The sequence below is a fragment of the Sorex fumeus genome, unplaced genomic scaffold, assembly GCF_029834395.1.
Source record: "Sorex fumeus unplaced genomic scaffold, SorFum_2.1 ptg000233l, whole genome shotgun sequence".
NCBI classification, from domain to species: Eukaryota; Metazoa; Chordata; class Mammalia; order Eulipotyphla; family Soricidae; genus Sorex; species Sorex fumeus.
The window spans coordinates 489187-508412 of record NW_026606290.1 but is presented as its reverse complement, the minus strand read 5'-3'; the positions used below and the strand labels follow the sequence as shown (position 1 = coordinate 508412).

At 64.5% G+C, this 19226-nt stretch overlaps 2 protein-coding genes across 3 annotated transcripts in view; one reads left to right on the top strand and one right to left on the bottom strand.

The window, feature by feature from the left end:
* The window catches only part of ABL1 (ABL proto-oncogene 1, non-receptor tyrosine kinase), a 93882-nt gene extending 81250 nt beyond the window's left edge, over positions 1-12632 (top strand). For both annotated transcript variants that reach the window (XM_056108923.1, XM_056108924.1), the window contains exons 4-11: positions 975-1247; positions 4690-4774; positions 5179-5356; positions 6841-7025; positions 7948-8100; positions 9036-9125; positions 9254-9418; positions 9968-12632. In XM_056108923.1, coding sequence (XP_055964898.1) covers positions 975-1247; positions 4690-4774; positions 5179-5356; positions 6841-7025; positions 7948-8100; positions 9036-9125; positions 9254-9418; positions 9968-11670 — 2832 coding nt within the window. In that variant the 3' untranslated portion in view covers positions 11671-12632. The remainder of the gene's footprint in view (positions 1-974; positions 1248-4689; positions 4775-5178; positions 5357-6840; positions 7026-7947; positions 8101-9035; positions 9126-9253; positions 9419-9967) is intronic.
* A 2123-nt stretch (positions 12633-14755) lies between these two features.
* On the bottom strand, positions 14756-15861 carry QRFP (pyroglutamylated RFamide peptide). Its single transcript, XM_056108909.1, has 2 exons — positions 15476-15861; positions 14756-14858 (listed from the first exon to the last, which is right to left on the bottom strand). Exons 1-2 carry the CDS (start codon positions 15859-15861, stop codon positions 14756-14758), a joined length of 489 nt encoding a protein of 162 aa, XP_055964884.1.
* Between the last annotated feature and the right edge of the window lie 3365 nt (positions 15862-19226).

Genomic DNA, 19226 nt, shown 5'->3' with positions numbered 1-19226 from the left:
TGTGGGCTGAGGATCGAGCAGTCCAAGGCATGTGCTCCACTGTTTGTTCGGGCCTGACCCGCGTCTAGTGTTTGGGGGGAGGCGTTGCATGGTCCAGGGCCTAGGGCCGTGTGCAGCCACGTCCTGCAGCTGTCTCCTGTCCCTCCTGGCTCGGTTCTGAGGATGAGACTATGGGGCAGAGAGATAGTATAGTGGGCAGAGAACTTCCCTTGTACACAGCAGACCCATGCTTGGTTCTCAGTATGATCAGAGCCAGGAGTAAGCCCTGAGCACCACCAGGTGTGGCCCAGAAGACTCCAGGGGGCCCGAATGAAAGTGCCGTGGGAAAGGAGCTGTCCTTGCATGTGGTCGACCCAGGCTTGACCCTAAGCATCACATATAGTTCCCTGAGCTCCGCCAAGCGTGAGCAACCCCTGAGCACTGCTGGGTGTGGGCCCGGGCTCCATCGTTGCTAAGGAGTCCTCTTTAGCCCCCAAGGGTTATCAGTGGAACCAACTGTTTTGTTCTCGTTTTTCTCTTTGACGTTGTCCATATTCTGGCAGAGCTCAGGGGCCCTTATGGGATGCCGCGACTTGAACCCTGGTTGGCCTCATGCAGAGCATGGACATGTCATCAGGGCTCAGAATGTTGGGGGAGGAGGGTGCAGAGAGAGCAGCAGTGATGCCAAGGTCCCCTGGGCCCCCGCATGGCATCTCCGTGGGATGGCCGCTGTGGGCTGACCTTGCTCCGTGGGACAGCAACTGCCCGTGGGCTGACCCTGCTCCCCGGGACGGCCACTGCTGAGGGCTGATGCTGTCCACAGGCCAGCCACTGCCGTGGGCTGACCGTGCTCTGCCCAAGGTGTGCGCTCACCTTCGTCCGTGCCCTGCCCGCGTCTGGCGCTTGGGGCCCAGGACCCAGTGTCAGCTGCTGCCCCGGGCTGGCGCTGTCCTCGGCCAGCCGCTGCTGTGTGCTGACTCTTGTTCCTCTCTCAGCTCTACGTGTCCTCAGAGAGTCGCTTCAACACGCTGGCCGAGCTGGTGCATCACCACTCCACCGTGGCCGACGGGCTCATCACCACCCTCCACTACCCGGCCCCCAAGCGCAACAAGCCCACCGTCTACGGCGTGTCCCCCAACTACGACAAGTGGGAGATGGAGCGCACGGACATCACCATGAAGCACAAACTGGGTGGGGGCCAGTACGGAGAGGTGTATGAGGGCGTGTGGAAGAAGTACAGCCTCACCGTGGCCGTGAAGACCCTGAAGGTGGGTCCGCGCGCTGTACACTGGGCCGGGCCCGGGGTGCCCATGTGCTGGGCACTGTCCCACGGGAGGCGGAGGGCTGGTCCAGGGGTGCCCTCTGGAAGTGGGCGCTGCTCAGGCCGGCGTCCCCGTTCCGGCTCGTCCTGGGGTTTAGATGGAGGTGCTCCTCTTTCCCAGGCTCTGTGCCGCCCCCCCCTCCTCAGACTGCAGAGGGCAGTGCAGTGGCCCCATGGGTGGTGCCCCAGGTCCACTGCCCTTGCTGTGACTATGGTGCGGGTGCCCAGTGCATTAAGTGTGGAGGGAAGGAAGAATGGTCATGTGCAACTTCCTCCAGAATATTCTCTGGGCTTCTTCCCTGCATTCTCACCCTTGTTGGAAAGGAACTCAGTCGGGATGTGTGGACAGAACCAATGACCCCCACCCCAAGGACAAGGGAGACTCCGGGTGGGCACTCAGACACTTATCTTTAGGGGCTCCTGCATGCAGAAACAGGAAATGGGGTAGGTAGATTTGGGCTGACACTGCAAGAAGACTGTTCCGGGGTCCCCGGATTCAGAGGAGGCGTCCTGATGCTCCATGGTCCCTCAGAGCAGCCCTGGGGCAGGGCCGGCACCTGTGGCCAAGGGTTAGAGGCAGGGTTCGGGGTGAACCTCCAAGACTCCAGGATATTTTCCAGATTGAATTTTACTACCGGTTTAATTGTTTGGAATTTTAGGACACACCCAGTGGTGCTCAGAGGTCACTCCTGCCTGTGCCCCCCATCGTGCAAAACCAGCTCCCCTCTGAGCCCCTGAACCTTCCCACTGTGCCCCTGAGCCCCAGGTCATGATGCGTCTTGGGCCATCACAGAAACCACAAGAGACTGGAGTTAGACTGACCCCTACGGGTGGGAAGCTGCAACTGCACAGCTCTGTGGGCTGCGGCCTGCCAGGCGGAGGCTGGACTCGCCTCCCCCTCCTGTGAGCTGGGCTGTCGCCCACATGGCAATCAGGGGCCACACCTGGAAGCGCTTGGGGCAAGGGCATTGTGGGGGGTCGAACCCGGAGCCCCAGCATGCAGAGCATGTGCCCCAGCCCTCTGAGCTGGCCCTTGCCCCACGAGCGCGGCCCTCTACGGGCACCAGATGCTAATGGGCAGCTGGCCTGTCCCCGTTCTGGGTCGGTTGTTCTGTGGATTTTGGACAAGTCTTGTTGATCAGATCATGGCGCTAGGCTGGACACGTTCACTGCTTCAGTCACGGCAGCAACGCTGGGGAATGTGGCTTAGAGTGGCACCCTGGTCTCCCCTCCCCCCCGCCTTGCTCGCTGTTCCCAGGTTCCCAAGTGGTGTGTGTCCCCCCAAATGCATGGCCGGACGTGCCCTGCACTGCCATCTGGTGCCCAGGTTGTATGTCTTGTGGTCGTTCCTTGTCCGAGCACCTGCTCAGGTGCTGGTCCCAGATCAGGTGTTATGCTAAGGGGTGCTGGTCCCGGCTTGGGTACTGTGCTGAGGAGTGCTGGTCCTGGCCCAGGTGCTGTGCTGAGGGGTGCTAGTCCGGGTGGGGGCGCTGGTTTTAGCAGATGGAGCAAAGAAGGATCTGAGCACAGAGCCAGGAGTGAGCCCTGAGCGCTGGAATGCACACCCGCCTTGTGTAGGAATCTGGGTGCAACTGCCAGCACCACAACCTCCCCAGCACCCCCAGATGTCTCCCAAGTGGCCCCCATTGTGTGTTTGTGCACAAGTACCTGGGGGCTGCGGGGGGTGATGAGGCCAGTGAGCAGAGGAAGTGGAGAGTCCTGTGAAGTGATGAGTGTGGGACATCTGTGAGGGACAGAAATGGAGAGCGCGTCTGGGCACAGCTCCAGGGTGGGAGAAGCCGGCAGAGGTGAGCCCCGCCCGTGGCTCACTCCAGGTGTGCCCAGCATGGGGCTGGCCGGGGCCTCCCAGCGCTGCTTGTCTGAGCGTGAAAGGCCAGCTGGGCATCTCCCCTCAGCCGCCCCCTGCCCGGCACTGGTCGTCCTTTAAACCCGGATGCAGCCAGGTACAGCCCAGCAGAGGGAGACAAGCTCCCGCCGATCTTCCTGCAGGAGAAACCCCCGAGGATGCGGCGTGCTGCCTGGGCAGGGGTGGCAGGGACGGGCCGCTCCTCGAGTCCTCGAGAACCAGGGCCGCCAGCCGTCAGAGTCCCTCCTGCGTTGATCAGGGGGTTGAGAAAGCAGAGACCCCTTTCCCGCGTGCTCCCCCGAGACGCCTGTCTGCGGTGGCTGACCAGGCCCCTAAAGCCCGGCCCACTCTGGGGGCACTGTGGCACCCCCTGTCCCCCGGAAGCCCCTCCCCACCTGATGCCGTGTGGTCTGCAGAGCAGATGTGGCCCCAACTTGACCCCCACACCCACCCCCCCCGCCCCCCACCCCCCGTGTTTAATTGATGGTAGGCAGCAGACCGTTTAAGGTGCGATCAATTGTTCCCAAGTCTCAGCCACCGAGCCCTGAGCTCCGGGATAACAGCTGTCACGGCTCCTCATCGGTCATGCTTCGTTTGTAAACCTGATTGCCCAAAGCCAGAGAGTTGGCTAGAGGTTGGCCTGTCCTCTGGAGGGCCCCGGTGGGGGTGGGGGTGTGCAGTGCCACAGGAGACGCTCACTCCTCTGAGGCCCTGCTGCATAGATGCTGACAGGGCTCACTGGGGAGACCGGCTCGCAGGACACGCTCCCCTCTCCTCGGCCGCCGTTGCTGCTGACACTGGCAGGCGGGCGACCAGGTACCGATGCATTTCTCTCTCCTGCTCTCAGCGGCTACTCCAGAGGGCAGCAGCCTCACCCACACACGCCGCCCTGTCAGGGGGTCCTTCCAGGGCCAGGGAGAGAGGACGGCGGGGAGGGCTCTGGCCTTGCACACTGCCGACCTAGTTGCCATCCCCATCCCCAGCACTGCATCTGGTCTTTGGAGTGCCGCCAGGAGTGGCCCCTGAGCACAGAGCCCAGAGTAAGCTCCGAGCGCCACCAGGTGTGACCCTAAAACAAAGTCAGAGGGTTCCCCAAGCCAGGCACCCCGCAGATAGGCAGGGATGTAGGAATCCCTCAGCTCGCCTCAGCTGTGAGTGCGCTGGCGCGTGCCCATTACAACAGGTGCCGCCTGTTCGTGTGCTGTGGTGGGCAGGGAGAGAGCCTGGTGGGGCCTCAGATTCTCCCTGCAGGTGGGACCGTGGCCTTCAGGGATGGCGAGGATTTGTGCAGCCCTCGGAAACCTCCTGCTCTTTGGGGCGCCTGTACACCCCCACACGTCTGTGCCAGCACATGTTGGAACTTGGGGCCCGCAGAGCTGCCCCCAGAGGCCAGCACTCCCCACGTCCAGGGCGCCTGGGAGGAGCCCTGGGGAGAATCCAGAATCCAGACACAGAGCTGAGGGTGTGGCCTCTTCACTTGTTTCTTCCCTTGTGGGGTTCACGGCACCCCGCTTCTCGGCAGGAGGACACCATGGAAGTGGAGGAGTTCTTGAAGGAAGCCGCAGTGATGAAGGAGATCAAGCACCCGAACCTGGTCCAGCTCCTCGGTGAGTGTGCAGGTCTGCGGGGTGGGTGGGTGTGTGTTTGGGTGCACGTGCATGTGTTTGCGTGTATGTTTGTACAGGTAGATGTGCATACGTATGGGTGTGCTTGCACGTGTGTATTTGAGTGTGTGATGTGTGCATGTATGCATAGGTGTGCCGCTTGTCCTGGACTCTCAGACATGACCTTTGGGGGTGAACTAACTGGTTGTGCTATTTGATTTCACGTGAGCCTGACCTCTGACCTCAGTTGCAGCCTTTCCTGCTGAAGGTCAAGTTTGTTGACTTGGGTGGTGGGAGGAAGGTCGCGGCCCTCCATCCAGGCTGGGACGTTGGGGCCTGGTCCTGGGCCACAGGGCAGCTCGGCCTCCATCCAGAACAGGCTGCGGAGGGCCTCGTTGTTGTTGCAGGGGTCTGCACGCGGGAGCCCCCCTTCTACATCATCACCGAGTTCATGACCTACGGGAACCTACTGGACTACCTGCGCGAGTGTAACCGGCAGGAGGTGACGGCCGTGGTGCTGCTCTATATGGCCACGCAGATCTCCTCGGCCATGGAGTACCTGGAGAAGAAGAACTTCATCCACAGGTAGACAGGGGTGCCGAGACCTCAGCTCTGCTGCGCCAGGAGACAGGCAGACGCCGCGTTCCTTACGTGGCCTATTTTGGGGTGCAGCCAGGCAGTGGTTGGCCTGGGCCACCCTGTGAACCAGGCTCCCCCTGATAGCCGCCGCTCCCCTGGCATTGGGGGGGTGCTGTTCCTGCGGGGCTGGTGACCTTTCCGGGGCCCTCCTCCCACTCCCCGCTCCGCTCATGCCCACAGCCGGGCCTGGCTCTGCTTTTGTGTGGGATGTTTCCCTCCTTTCTCCTGATTATCGTTTCCTCTTCCACTTAACCGCCGTCGTTTCCGGGGTAGCATTGTGTCCGGGCTGGGTAAAGCACCTGCTCTCTGGCTGAGTGGCTTGACCTTCAGTGGGCCACGATTAACTGCACCCCGCATTCTTGGTCGGTGGAAACGGCCGCCTGACGCCGCGACGGGCTTGGCCCAAGCCTCTTAGACAAGATGTTTCCACGCCATCGCAGCGACCTTTCCTACCCAATTAACTCAAGTACGAAAGCAGACATGAGCTTTCACAGCGAGGCCCCGGAGCCGCGCGTGAGATGTTGGCAGGTCCTTGTCAGACAGTCTCTGCGCCCTGCGGGCCTGTGCTTCAGCCGCCCCCGTCAGTGCCGCGGGGAGCCCTCAGAGGCTGCAAATTGAGAATCCTTGACTCTGGTTCGCCTTGCACGGCTGGGCCTGTCCCCTCTCCGTTGAAGCAAACTGGAAATGCTTTGCCCAAATCCGATTAGGGTTCCACTGTCCTGCGTTTGGTGTTCCTGATTGCTGATGATCAAGGTCTTGCGCAAGCCCTCACCCCTCCTAGCTGCAGTCCTGTGTGACTTGTGATTTCACGGTTCACGTCCGGGAAGCAGATTAGATTCCCACCTTCCCCGACAGTCAGGAGGTGTGCGGAAGCCCATTCTCCTGGGCAGGAGTTTCAGGATGCATTGGCTAAGCATCAGAAGCGGGAGAGAGGAGACAGGTTGGCATGCCGTGACCTTGGGCCGGAGCCATAGTCCAGCGGACAGGGCACTGGACTTGCACACAGCCGACCCGGGTTCAATCCCCGGCATCCCATACGGTCCCTGAGCCCCGCCAGAGCCAGCATTAAGCCCTGAGCTGCGCCAGGTATGAGCAACAACAAAACCCGCAGTGGCCTGGAGTGCATCCTCGCTCCTTGTTGGTCAGCTCCCGTGGCGCTCGTGCTGGTGCGGCCCCCGTGTGGAGTTGGCAGGGCTGGAGCCGGGAGGAGAGCACTTCCACGTGTCAGCCCAGTACCCCCATAGCAGCCCGCAAGGTGGTACCCGAGTCCCAGGCTCATGGGCCAGGGGCCCACTCACTCCGCACCCCAGCCTCACAGGTGCTGCACCCCCCGTGGAGAGCTCACGCTCGGACGTCCTCTGGGGCCCAACTGACCATGGGGCAGATCTGGGAAGTCACCGGAGCGCTCACCGCCTGTCCTCTCCCCGCAGAGACCTCGCGGCCCGGAACTGCCTGGTTGGGGAGAACCACTTGGTGAAGGTGGCCGACTTCGGCCTGAGCAGGCTGATGACAGGGGACACCTACACCGCGCACGCAGGTGCCAAGTTCCCCATCAAGTGGACCGCGCCCGAGAGTCTGGCCTACAACAAGTTCTCCATCAAGTCGGACGTCTGGGGTAGGGCGGCTGTCCGCGCGCGCACCTCTCCTGCCTGCCTGCCTGCCTGCCTTCCATTCCTTCTTCCCTCCCTCCTTCCTCTTTTTCTTTCTTTTGTTCTTTCTCTTCCTTCCTACCTTCCTTCCTTCCTTCCTTCCTTCCTTCCTCCTCTCCCCAAATAATTCAGATTAGCTTGTTTTGCTTTGTGTTGGGGCCACACCCAGCAGTGCCCAGGGCATATTCCTAGCTCTGTGCCCAGGATCCTGGGGGGGGTGGGGGCTCACAGAAGGCAAGAGCCCTGACACCTGTGCTCTGTGGCACAGGTTGATTGGAGAGCCGGGCAGGGTGCAGTGTGCAGAGTTGCCCTCTGTGTGTGGAACCATCGCGGGGTCTTATCAGTCTCTCAGGACTCTGGAATCAGTTTCCCATGAGAGAGGCAGAGCTGGAGGCAGAGACATGGCTCTCCTGCTCTGTACTCAGGAATCACTCCTGGTGGTGCTCGAACGAACCATATGGGATTCCAGGGATCGAACCCGGGTTGACCGTGTGCAAGGCAGACGCCCTCCCCACTGTCTTACCGCTCCAACCCTGGGATTTCCTTTCTTAAAGCCATCGGGCACCCCTCACTGCGGGAGCCTTGCTCCTCTGTCAGAGCGGGAATTGTCGGGCTGTGGGCCACTCCAAAGTAGTGCACATCCCCTCGCCCCGTTTCTGAAGTTGGGACTTGGAGGTGACCCTGCACGCTGAGTGTCTTGTGTGGGGCACACAGTGGGCTGGCCTCAGGCCTCAGAACAGACACGGGCTCCTGGGTGCCCTGTGGACGCTCCCCGCCAGGTCACACTTCCTGGTGGGCTGCGTGGGTGGGGTGAGACGTGAGTTTGCCCCGGGGTGTGGGGGTCAGTGTCATCTCCCACCCAGTAAGCAGCCCCTCTGTCTCTTTCAGCCTTCGGGGTCTTGCTCTGGGAAATCGCCACCTACGGCATGTCGCCGTACCCCGGGATCGACCTGTCCCAGGTGTATGAGCTGCTGGAGAAGGACTACCGTATGGAGCGCCCAGAGGGCTGCCCAGAGAAGGTGTACGAGCTCATGCGAGCCTGTGAGTCCGCACCTGGCGCCTCCCACCCCTCCCCTGCAGACCATGTTCTCCCAGGGCTCTCGTCATCGTCGCTGTTCGTTTGCCTTTGGTGCAGACACGGGACGGAGAAATACGAAGCCTGGGTTTCTCACTGATAGGAACTAACTCCTCAGCCTGCTTCCAAATGTTCCGGAAGACTCTCCCATCATCCCAGCAGCCTGTGCCCATCTGTTGTTTTTGTTGGGGGTGGGAGCTGCCATTGCCACACCTGGCAGTGCTTGGGAGGCCGTAGCAGTGCGTCTTGCGAGCCCCGTTAGTGGCATCCCCTGCTCTGGCTGTGGCACGGCGTCTGTCCTGCCCGGAAGCAGAGTGCTACTCCCGTTCCCTCCCGCCGGGCTGCGTGCTGCTGTTGCCACCTAATCTTTGCAGAGTGATTGAGGCCGCTTTATTATTTTGTTTGGGGGCCACTCTTGGCAGTGCCAGGGCCGTGCTCATGGGACCAGACAGTGCCCATGATGGATTCGGGCCTCGACGTACATAGCCGCCCTTTGCACCTCGGCCCAGCCCACTCGTGCAAGGGGCTCTCGCCCAGCCCTCGCCTGCTCCCCACCATCGTTGGGTGTCTGCTGGCCACCTGTGCGTCCACGGGGAACACTCGCTCTGTGGTTCCCGGAAGGTGTGACTCCCCCCCCCCCCCGCCACTGTAGGGGAGTGGCTGACGGGCTCCGTGACTCTCCGCTCGCCCGGAGATCTGGGGAATGGGGTCACCACTCGCCTGGCTGTCCAAGGCCTGGGACTTCCCCAGTCTGCATTCCTGCGAGTCCCCAGCGTCTTCCTGTCCTGGAGGTCTGCTCGAGGGCATGTGGTGTGTCAGTGGTCACGGCCAACCGTGTTACAGGGGCCAGAGAGTGGGACTGGAGCTGTCATCAGGGCCTGACTTGGGTCTCATCCTGCAGGCTGGCAGTGGAGCCCCGCCGACCGGCCGTCCTTCGCGGAAATCCACCAGGCCTTCGAGACGATGTTCCAGGAGTCCAGCATCTCCGATGGTAAGGTGTCCGTGTGAGGGCCAGTGGGGGGTCAGCACAGTGTGGCTCTGGAGACGGGAGTGTGGGGCCCTGTGCCGACAGCCCGTTTCTGACGCGATGGGTTTCCTTTCGGTTCTGGCGGGCCGCAGAAGTGGAGAAGGAGCTGGGGAAGAAGGGAGCGCGAGGGGCCCCCGGGATGCTGCTGCAGGCCCCAGAGCTGCCCACCAAGACGAGGACGTCCAGGCGCACCACAGAGCCCAGAGACCCAACGGACGGGCCTGAGGCGGCCCACTCCCGAGGCCCCGGGGAGACAGGTAGGCACCTTCCAGGCTGGGAGACGAGCCTCCTTTGGGGCCTGCAGCTCCGGCGCTGCCCTTCTGCCAGAGGGTGTGCCCCCCCCACCCCCCGCCCGTACCCCCTGACCTAGGCCATGCCCAGGCGCAGCCCACACTCAGGGGGGGCTGTTGGGGGGAGATGGACCTGGGCCAGCCTGAGTCACAGCTGTCTGCGCACTGTGGGCACTGTGGAACCGGGTCCCAGGACTTGGGGATGCTCAGAGCTGCCCGTCCCCTCCCCGGCCCCCCTGCGCTGTGGGCACAGAAGCCGTGAGAGCCTGAAAGGTCACCCTTCAGGCATCTCTAGGGTAATTGCCTGTTGTCACTCAGCCCTGCAGCACTGCCCCCGGCTGCTGGGCCTTGTCAGTCTCCCGCTCCTGGACCCAAATCAGGGCCAGGGGGGTGGGGGTGGGCCCCACTGTCTCCTCCAGCCTGTTCCTTCCGGGAGAGGTCCGTGTCCCCTGAGGGTCCCGCGAGGACTCAGCACCCGCTGCCCCCTCACCTGGGCCTGGGCTCCGTGTGTCGCAGAGGCCTTGGACCCGGAGCCCGCCGTGTCCCCGCTGCTGCCGCGCAAGGAGCGAGGACCCCAGGACGGCGGCCTGAGCGAGGACGAGCGGCTGCTGCCCAAGGACAAGAAGCCCAACCTCTTCAGCGCCCTGATCAAGAAGAAGAAGAAGACGGCGCCCACCCCGCCCAAGCGCAGCAGCTCCTTCCGCGAGGTGGACGGGCCTCCCGAGCGCAGGGGCGCGGCCGACGAAGACGCCCTGGGCCGCGAGCTCAGCAACGGGGCGCCGGCCCTCACGCCCCCCGACGCCGCCGAGCCAGCCAAGGCCCTGAAGGCCGGCGCGGGAGCGGGTGTCCCCAACGGGGCCTTCCGGGAGCCCGGGGGCGCCGGCTTCCGCTCTCCGCACCTGTGGAAGAAGTCCAGCACGCTGACCAGCAGCCGCCTGGCGGCCGGGGAGGACGAGGCGGGCGGCAGCGCCAGCAAGCGCTTCCTGCGCTCCTGCTCCGCCTCCTGCGTGCCCCACGGGGCCCGGGACACCGAGTGGCGCTCGGTCACGCTGCCGCGGGACCTGCAGTCCACGGGGAGACAGCTGGACGCGGCCACCTTCTCCGGGCACCGCAGCGAGAAGCCGGCGCTGCCCCGCAAGCGCGCCAGCGAGCACCGGAGTGAGCATGCGCCCCGCGGCACGGTGACGCCCCCGCCGCGGCTGCTGAAGAAGACGGAGGAGGCGGCCGACGAGGTCTTCCGGGACCCCGCCGAGGCCAGCCCCGGCTCCAGCCCCCCCAGCCTGACCCCCAAACTGCTGCGGAGGCAGGTGATGGCCCCCGCCGCGGGCCCGCCCCACAAGGAAGAGAGCGGGAAGCCGGGCGCTGCGGGGACCCCGGCAGCTGCTGAGCCCGCGCCCCCCACGAGCAGAACGGGGCCAGGAGGGGCCGGCAAGGCCCCGGCGGAGGAGGCCCGGGGGAGGCGGCACAAGCCCTGCTCTGAGTCCCCAGGCAAGGACAAGGGGAAACTGGCCAAGCTGAAGCCGGCGCCCCCGCCGCCTCCTGCCGGGCCCCTGGGGAAAGGGGGGAAGCCCGGCCCCAGCCCCAGCCCGGACGCCGCGGGGGAGCCAGGCGCCGGCCGGAAAGGGGGCTCCTCAGCTCTGGCAGTGGACGCTGGCGGCTGCGAGGCCAAGCCCGGGCCCCTGGGGGAGGGCTCCAGGAAGCCCGTGCCACCCTCGGCGCCCAAGCCGCAGTCGTCGGCCCGGCCCGCGGGCGCCACGGGCAGCCCCGCACCCGCCGCGCCACTCTCGGCCACGGCGGCCCTGGCCGGGGACCCGCCGTCCTCCACCGCCTTCACCCCGCTCATATCGACCCGCGTGTCCCTCCGGAAGACGCGGCAGCCCCCCGAGCGCATCGCCAGCGGCACCGTCACCAAGGGCGTGGTCCTGGACGGCACGGAGGCCCTGTGCCTGGCCATCTCCAGGAACTCGGAGCAGATGGCCAGCCACAGCGCCGTGCTGGAGGCCGGCAAGAACCTGTACACCTTCTGCGTGAGCTACGTGGACTCCATCCAGCAGATGCGCAACAAGTTCGCCTTCCGCGAGGCCATCAACAAACTGGAGAACCACCTCCGCGAGCTGCAGATCTGCCCGGCCACGGCGGCCAGCGGCCCTGCCGCCACGCAGGACTTCAGCAAGCTGCTGGGCGCCGTGCGGGAGATCAGTGACATCGTGCAGAGGTAGCAGGGGCGACGCCCGGCCCCAGGGAGGACCAGCTCTCCCTCCTCACACTCCCGGGGGGCTCCTCCTGCGCTCCCTGCCCCCAGGAAACAAGGGCCCCCGGCATGTCCCCAGGGACAGACAGCACTAGGGGGCAGGGCGGTGTCCAGAACAGCGCGAAAGCCAGCCAGCCTCCAGTCACGGACGCGGGGTGCCATCCCTGCCCGCACCGCTGACCCTGGGGAACGAGAGTCCAAGGGGCTGGGACTTCGTGCTGCACGTGGCTCAGAATATTGGGGCTCTGGGTGACCCTGACCCCTGGCCCACCACCACCAATACTCACACATGCGCACGCACACACACATTCAGACACACACGTGCGCACGCGCCCAGGGTTCTGAGTGACCCCTGGCCTACTGCCACTACAACCAACATACCTGCATTGAAGGAGACTGGGGGGTCCGATGGCACCACAGCCCCTCCAGGAGCAGCTGCCCGCGTGGCGCCCAGCTCACGCCCACCCGCAGCTCCGCCTCTTGGGTGTCAGGGACGAGGAGAACCAACAGGGGCGCCCCCAGCACCCATCCGACGAGCAGACCTTGGTGTCAACCCCGCACCAGGGCCCCGACTCCTGCCCCGGAGCGGCCACACGGCTGCTCTGCGCTGACCACCAGAACTGGCCTTTTCTCTGGCTGAGACGGTCGCCCCCATGGCCACTCTCAGCCCTTCCTCCGCCTGCCCCTGCCCTGGACGGGGCTCGATCACCACCAGCGGCCTTGCAGACGCCGAGCCTGCGTCTGTCCTCAGCGTCACGCCTGCTCTCAGCGACGGCCTCTGCCCACCTTCCATTCCTTCCGGAACGCCTCTGGGTCGGCTTCCTGTGTTGTGTTTCTTTCCCTTTTTGGTCCAGTACATTTTGTTTCTGTGTCTGGGGTCCACCTCTCTGCTCCGTAGCCTTTTTTAAATAAATGTTTACAACATTCTCACCCGGGCCCGCTCTGGTCCCTGATTGTCCCGTGTCGTGCGCCTGGCACCTTGCAGTGGGACCCGTCTCCCTGAAAGGGTTTCCCAGCCCCGGGTGTTCTTCTCTTTCTTTGGCCTTTGACCTTGTTTCCCACTGCCCAGGGGGCCGGAGTGATGGTACAGTGGGCAGGGTGCTTGGTTCGCATGAGGCCGCTCAGGTCTGATCCCCGGCATCCTGTATGGCCCCTTAGGCACTGCCAGGAGTGACCTCTGTGTTGCCCAGCCCGTGTCAGCGTGAGTGGTCTCTGGCTCATGCCTACAAATGCCAGCAGACAGCTCAGAGGGACTGGGCAGCAAGGGTCAGCCTGTGATGACCTCCTGCAGCCACATACCTGCCTCAGGTCCCACGGAGGCAGTTGAACCCCATGCTGGATGCCAGGGACAGCTCCCAAGGCTGACGACAGCGAGGCCACTGGCCCAGCTGATGCTGCTCCTGACCATCAGTGCAGCAGGGCCAGGAAAGGACAGGCAGCCCCCTTGGTTCTTGAGAGTCCAGATCAGCCTCGGGACTTATGTTCACATCTACACCAAGAGGTGCTTGGGGACTCTCCCAGCCACCAAGCCCGAGCCTTGCACATGCTCCTGTGAGTGACCCCAGGTTCCCTCAGAACTCCCAGGCCACAGGAAACGCCAGAGGTGCCTGTGCACAGCGGGTGACAGTAGACACAGCACCACTCGCTCCTGGCCTCAGGCTCAGGTCGCCGGGCACAGAACCACAGGGCCATAAAGGGCCACAGCTGTGCTCTGTTCCGGCTGGGGGGACCCCTCAGGAGCAGGGCCTCCCTTATCGAGGGCACTTAGGGCAGCTCCTGTCTGCTTGGAACCACACCGCATCCCCCAACTGCCCGGGTCCAGGGACATTCAGCCGGACTGCCATGCCACACCCAGAGAGCCCCAGGGGCAGACCAGGCTTGGACAACGCCGGAGTGGACTCAGGCACCCCAGGGTGGTCTCCAGAGGGGCGTTCCTGTTTGCCATTCTCAGAGCGCAAGTGAGCTGCAGACCCCTGAAGGAGCCCTTTTCTGCGAGGAAGGTGGGGTCCCAGTCATCATCAGGCTGGACCTCGGGTGCAGCTGGACCAAGGTCACCATCCCATGGCCGGCTGGTGTTGGGGCTTCTGGTGTGATGTTGGTCTGGTGTCAGGGCTCACCCTTTGCAGACGATGGTGGGGGGGGGCAGTAGGGCAAGCTGAACCCCAGGAGGCCAGGAGGGGCTTGTCGAGTGGCCCCCACCCCCTTCTCTGCCACCTTCCATGACGTCCGGGACAGCCCCCCTCCGTGCGCAGCAGTGTCCCCCCACGCCAAGCAGACTCTGTGACCCGGATGAAGGGGGCTGCACGCTGGGGGACTGTGGTGGGGCTCCCCTGCCCTCTACCACCCAGAGAGCCCCAGGGGCAGACCAGATTTGGACAATGCCGGAGTGGACTCAGGCACCCCAGGGTGGTCTCCAGAGGGGCGTCCCCGTTTGCCATTCTCAGGGCAGGAATGAGCTGCAGACCCCCTGAAGGAGCCCTGCGGCGTAGAAGGAGAGACCCTGAGAACAGGTCTTCACCCCCCTGATCCGCTCAGCCCCCTTCCCCCACACCCCCCTGGCTCCTCCGCCCAGCCCGGAGTGACCCCCATGGGGCTCCCCGCTGTCAGACCTGCCCTCCTGGCCTGTCTCCCGGGCTGGTGTCCCCGACCGCACCGTCACAGGCATGGGCTGAGGTGGGGGGACGCAAGGGGCCAGCAGGAGCTCCCAGCGACAGGCACCAGATTGCCATGTGCACTGATGTGCCGACCCCAGCTGCCGGCCCCCTGTGTCTGTCCCCGGCCCACGTGGGGCTCCTCTGACTCAGATCTGTCACCCCATAATGAAGTGGCGCTCTGGCCACTGAGTCGGAGCTACAAGCAGGAACGTCCGTCCCTAATAGCATGGAAAATGCTGGAATGCTCTGAGGAGCCAAGCTGGGCCCAGCCCAGTGTGGTTCTAAAAGGCTAATAAAAATCCCCCAATTAATGGTGACAGCTCAATGGAAAATGGTTCGGTTGTGAGCAGGGGCCGGCAGCGGCTCACGAGGGGGTGGGGAGATGTCTCCATGGCAACGTCAATAGCGGCTCAGGTCCAAGACGGGGTCCGGCACCTTTGAAGAGCTGCGCCCCTCGCCCCGGGCTCCCCCCGGGCTGGAGTCGTTGCCAGGATTCTCAGGCCTGAGAGGAGTGGGGAGCCGCACCGGGGCGGACGCCCCCACCTCGATCCCCCACGCCTGCAATTGGCCTTCACCCCACACCCAAGAAGGATGGGGACAGGGCGCAGGTGGGGGCTCCGTCCCAAGTACCCCCTGCGGCCGGAGATCCTGGCGAGAGTGAGACCAGAGCCCCCACGGGGGCTGGGCAGCTATTAACAACGTTTATTTCCAACAACCCCGTGCGCATTCATGGCGCACCAGAAAGGGGGCCTCGCCCGGGAGACCAACCCCCTCCCAGGCTGGGCAGCAGCCCACCCCTACACCCCTTTTCCTGCCCAAGCGGCCGGGGTTAGGGGGCAGGAGGCTGCTGCCACATTTCCTTTCCATCCCGCAGGAAATCGGAGATCCAGCAGGTGCCACCACCAGGCCCCGGGGAGGGGCCGCATGCGGGGGTCAGGGGGAGTGGGGGCTCCACCACCCCAAGCCCCTGCCTCTCAGCCCACAAGCAGTGCGTCCCAGGCTCTGGCTTCAGCCAAGTTGGTGATCAGAAGACCCCCAGGTGGTCTCTTTCTTAGTCTCTGAGGCTGAGGGGAGGCAGTGGGGGGCGGGGGGCAGGCACCCTTCCCTGGCGCCCCTCACCCGCGGCCGAAGCGGAAGCTGAAGCCCCCTTTCTTCCTGCCGTAGCCCTGGAGCCCCTCCACCAGGGTGCCCAGCGGCCCAGGGGCCTTCTTGCTGTCAGCCGGGGGGAAGTCGGGGGCCTCCTGGTCGTCTTCACGCCTCATAAAGGGGCCCCCAGAGCTGGCCTGCTCTCGGCTCGACAGCTCTCTGGCCGTGACCAGCAGGGCGGGGGCCCAGAGGCCTCTCAGCCTCCAAGCGGTGCCCCCCGGGACACGGTGGCCCCCTGCCACCTGGGCCCAGGTCACCGGGCCTGCCTGGACACCCCCGGGGTCTTCTCTGTCCAGCCAAGGGGAGCAGGTGGCCAGCGGCAGGAGGAGCAGGAGGCGCAGGGCGCACGGGCTGACCATCTGGCGCAGAGAGAGAAAAGTCAGGCTGGAGCAGGGGGTCCCACACATCCCCCCACCCACAGCGTCCGAAGGCTCCCTGGGGCGGAGGGGCCCTCAGGAGCTCGGAGCAGCCCCTCCCGGCCACGGCCTGGGCTGACAGCGGGACGGCTGCGGGGCTGGCCGAGGACTGCAGACCAACAGGGAGCTGCTTACGGGGGACTCTGTTCTGCCCCTCGCGTGGACAGCCCCTGAATGGGTTGGGTCGTGAGCAAAGCCATGACACCACGCAGGGTCAGGCATCCCCGGCACAAGGACCGTGCTCTTAAGCATCATCCTCCCATGTCCTGGCTCAACAGGGTCTTGGGGTCCCACCCCACAGCCTGGAAGTGGAGGGTCTGGGGTCCAAGGCTGATGGCGCAGGCAGCCCCCACCCTGCCATATTGCTCCCACTCCGAACCCCACGGAGGAAACAAGAGCCGCAGGGGATGCCACGGTCCCGGCCCGTTGGGTCACAGCCCAAATTGTGGTTCCAGTCCCCAACATGCAAGCCGGGGCGGGGGCCAGGCAGCAGCAGGGCCCTCAGGCATGGGGCGCCCCAGGGTGGGGGGCCGGACTCACCGTGCTGTGGTCGCACCCCAGGAAGCAGCCGGACCCTGCGGGACTGAAGATCCGCTGGGGCGGGCAGGCTGGGCTCCCGCTTTATAGGCGCCCGCCTGATTGTCCCGCATTCCTGTCCCTGGGTTTCCATTGCGGGCACGGTGGCAAGGACCGCCTGTGCGTTCGTCAAACCCCCCCCCGCCCCCCAGACAGGCGCAGGATGTGGGCCCGCCCCCCTGACCAGACGCCACGGCGCTCACGCGGAACCACAGGCCAGAACTGGGCTTCCTTGGAGGAGGCGCCAATGCCCCCGAACCCTCCTGGGGCGGCTTCCCCCCTTCCAGGGATGGACACGTGTGCGGGGCCCACAGTGCTCTGCCCAGAGTCCCCGGGGGGTCTCACACAAGCGGGTGGGGGTTGGTGCTCCAGGCCCATGCGGGAACCACAGGCCCTGGACGTGCTGGCCCTGCCCGCCTCCTGCCTGCGCCCCACCCAGAACTGCGGTGCTGGGTGGGGTGGGGGCAGTCATGGGGTGAGTGGGACTCCCCACCCTGACCCTCAGCTTCAGCAAGTGCCCACACTCTCCCCCACTGGGCCCACAGGGCATCTATGGTCAGGCTTGATCCCCGCAAGAGGTGACCTGCACTTCCCAGGACCAACCACAGGCTGCAGGGGCGCTGTTCCCCATGTCCCTGCGACTTGGCTGCACCTTCAGACCTGGCTCAGACCTGTTGGACTTCGTGGAGGAGGCAGCGTTGGTGGTGGCTGGCACCCCAACAGCGCAGTCACTTTCTAGTCACCCTGCTTGGAGCCATCAACTCTGCATTTTCTGGACTATACCAAGGAGAGTCTGGTCTGGAAACTTTGACTCTGGGCCTTGTTCTGCCATGGCTGCTCTCCCTGCCACAGCTCCAGACGCACAGACCCACGGGACAGAGTGCCCCTGGGAGGAGAGGCCCAGGCTGCTGCCCCAAAGCACCTGTGGGCTGGCAACGCCCCCCCCCCCCGCGCAGAGAAGTGCAGGGGTCAGCCCCACCAGTAGCCTCAGTGGGTTTGCTGCTCCAGGGCCCAGAACTAACTGGGGTTGGACAGTGGGGGACATCCAGGATATCCTGGGGCCTGGTGACCCCACGAAACAATCGGGCAACACTGCTGCCCAGTGTCTGGCCCAAGCTTCAGGCACTTAGGCCAGCACCTGTGCCTCGGTCATTCCAGTGTGGCCCACGGCGGCCCCTTCATACGTAAGCAGTGAAGGCATGGACACCTCGGCCACAGGGCCAGCTGGTGACCTTTGTTCTGAGTTTCAGGCACCCCTCTGAAGCACCCAGGGTGTCGTCCAACCCCCAAGAGACTGAGATGTGTGTCCCCACGGGGGCTGCTGGCACCCAGTGACCCCTCTCTTTCAGCCTGGGGCCGCTGCCTGAGAGCAAACACCCTCACTCCGTGTACACGGGTCGGGGGCCATCGGGGAGGGCTCTTGGCTCCGTCTTTCCCTCCCAAGAAGCAGGGTGCAAACCCCCACATCTGGCCATGTCCTGCCCAGCCGGGATCTCACTCGGGGTGGGGGTTCTGTTTAACTCTCAGAGAGATTAGGGCACTTGCCCAGAGATTAGGGCACTGCCAGCAGGTCCCACAGAACCTGCGCCAGCTACCTCAGGGCAAAATTTCCAACCCTGAACCCCACCCTGCCCCCGCTCTTCACACCTGCACGTGGGAGGGAGGAAGAGAAGGGGGCTTGGGTGGGGGGCATGGGATAGCCACAGGTGCCCCCAGCCATCAGCTGTGGTCCCTGGGGACAGACCCCCTTCCTCACAGCCCCCCCCCCACCCCGCACCATTGGGTGGGGTGGGCAGGGCTACTTGGCTCATTGGCAGCCTTTGGGAAGGGATGGTGGCCTTGGGGGTCCCCCCCCATGATAAGTCCTGGGTTGGGGCTGGGACTCTGCTTGGCCACAGCTTTCCCCATGCCCACAGAGGCCGAGCACCATGATCAGCGTCGTCGTACTAACTCAGCAGCCCCTGGGCACCTCTCGGCCCTGGGCAGGACTGGCTGCAGCTGTTCCCCCTGGGCTGTTTGCAGGGGCGAGGAGGAAGGAGAAAGCAGGGGGTTTCCCTTCACCCCTGCGCCCTCACGCCTCTCCCCACCGCCACACAGGGGGTCCCTGCTGCACCCCGTGTCTCCTGGGCACCTGTTTGCTTCCAGCCTGGAGCCAGCAGAGGGGACATGCCCTTGTCACACATCCAGGCTCGGCTGGGCCACACACGCCCGGGAAAGCTTTTATGTCACTGATGTCCAGCAGAGGCAGAGGGGCCAGTGCCCGTGGAGCCAGTGACACTTGTGTGGGGACGGAGGCCAGCTCTGGGGGCAGCCTCCCAACTTCTCATTTGTCTGCTTTAGAGGGTCTGGTAGGGACACCTCCCCTCCTTGTCTGAAGTGGGAAGACCACCCCCCAACAGGCCCCAGCAGGAACCTCAGCTCATTCCCATGGCTGATGCATGTGGTTTAAGGCTGACAAGCTGAGGTCGAGGGGTCGTGGTCCGTCCCTGGGACCCCGAGGTCAGAGGGGGCGTCAGCAAGAAGTCCGTGTGTGTTTGCAAGCCTCACGCCCCGCCCCCTTAACCCAAGGACTGAGCCCACCTTTCCCCGGCGTAGGTGCAGCACCTGCCTCGGCCAGCAGGGGGCAGCAGCCTCAGACTGTGGTGACGACCCTCACCAAGCCTCGTCCCGGTTCCTGGGAATTGAGGAGGGCAGGCGTGAGACCCGCTGTAGCCCCAAAGAGCTAGACGTCC

Bases quoted from the DNA above. Each gene is read 5' to 3' on its own strand.
- QRFP (XM_056108909.1), bottom strand. From the start codon at position 15,861: ATGGTCAGCCCGTGCGCCCTGCGCCTCCTGCTCCTCCTGCCGCTGGCC. The intron at 14,859-15,475 runs GTGAGGGGCGCC...CACTCCTCTCAG, and splicing joins AGCTTCCGCTTCGGCCGCGG to GCCTGAGAATCCTGGCAACG.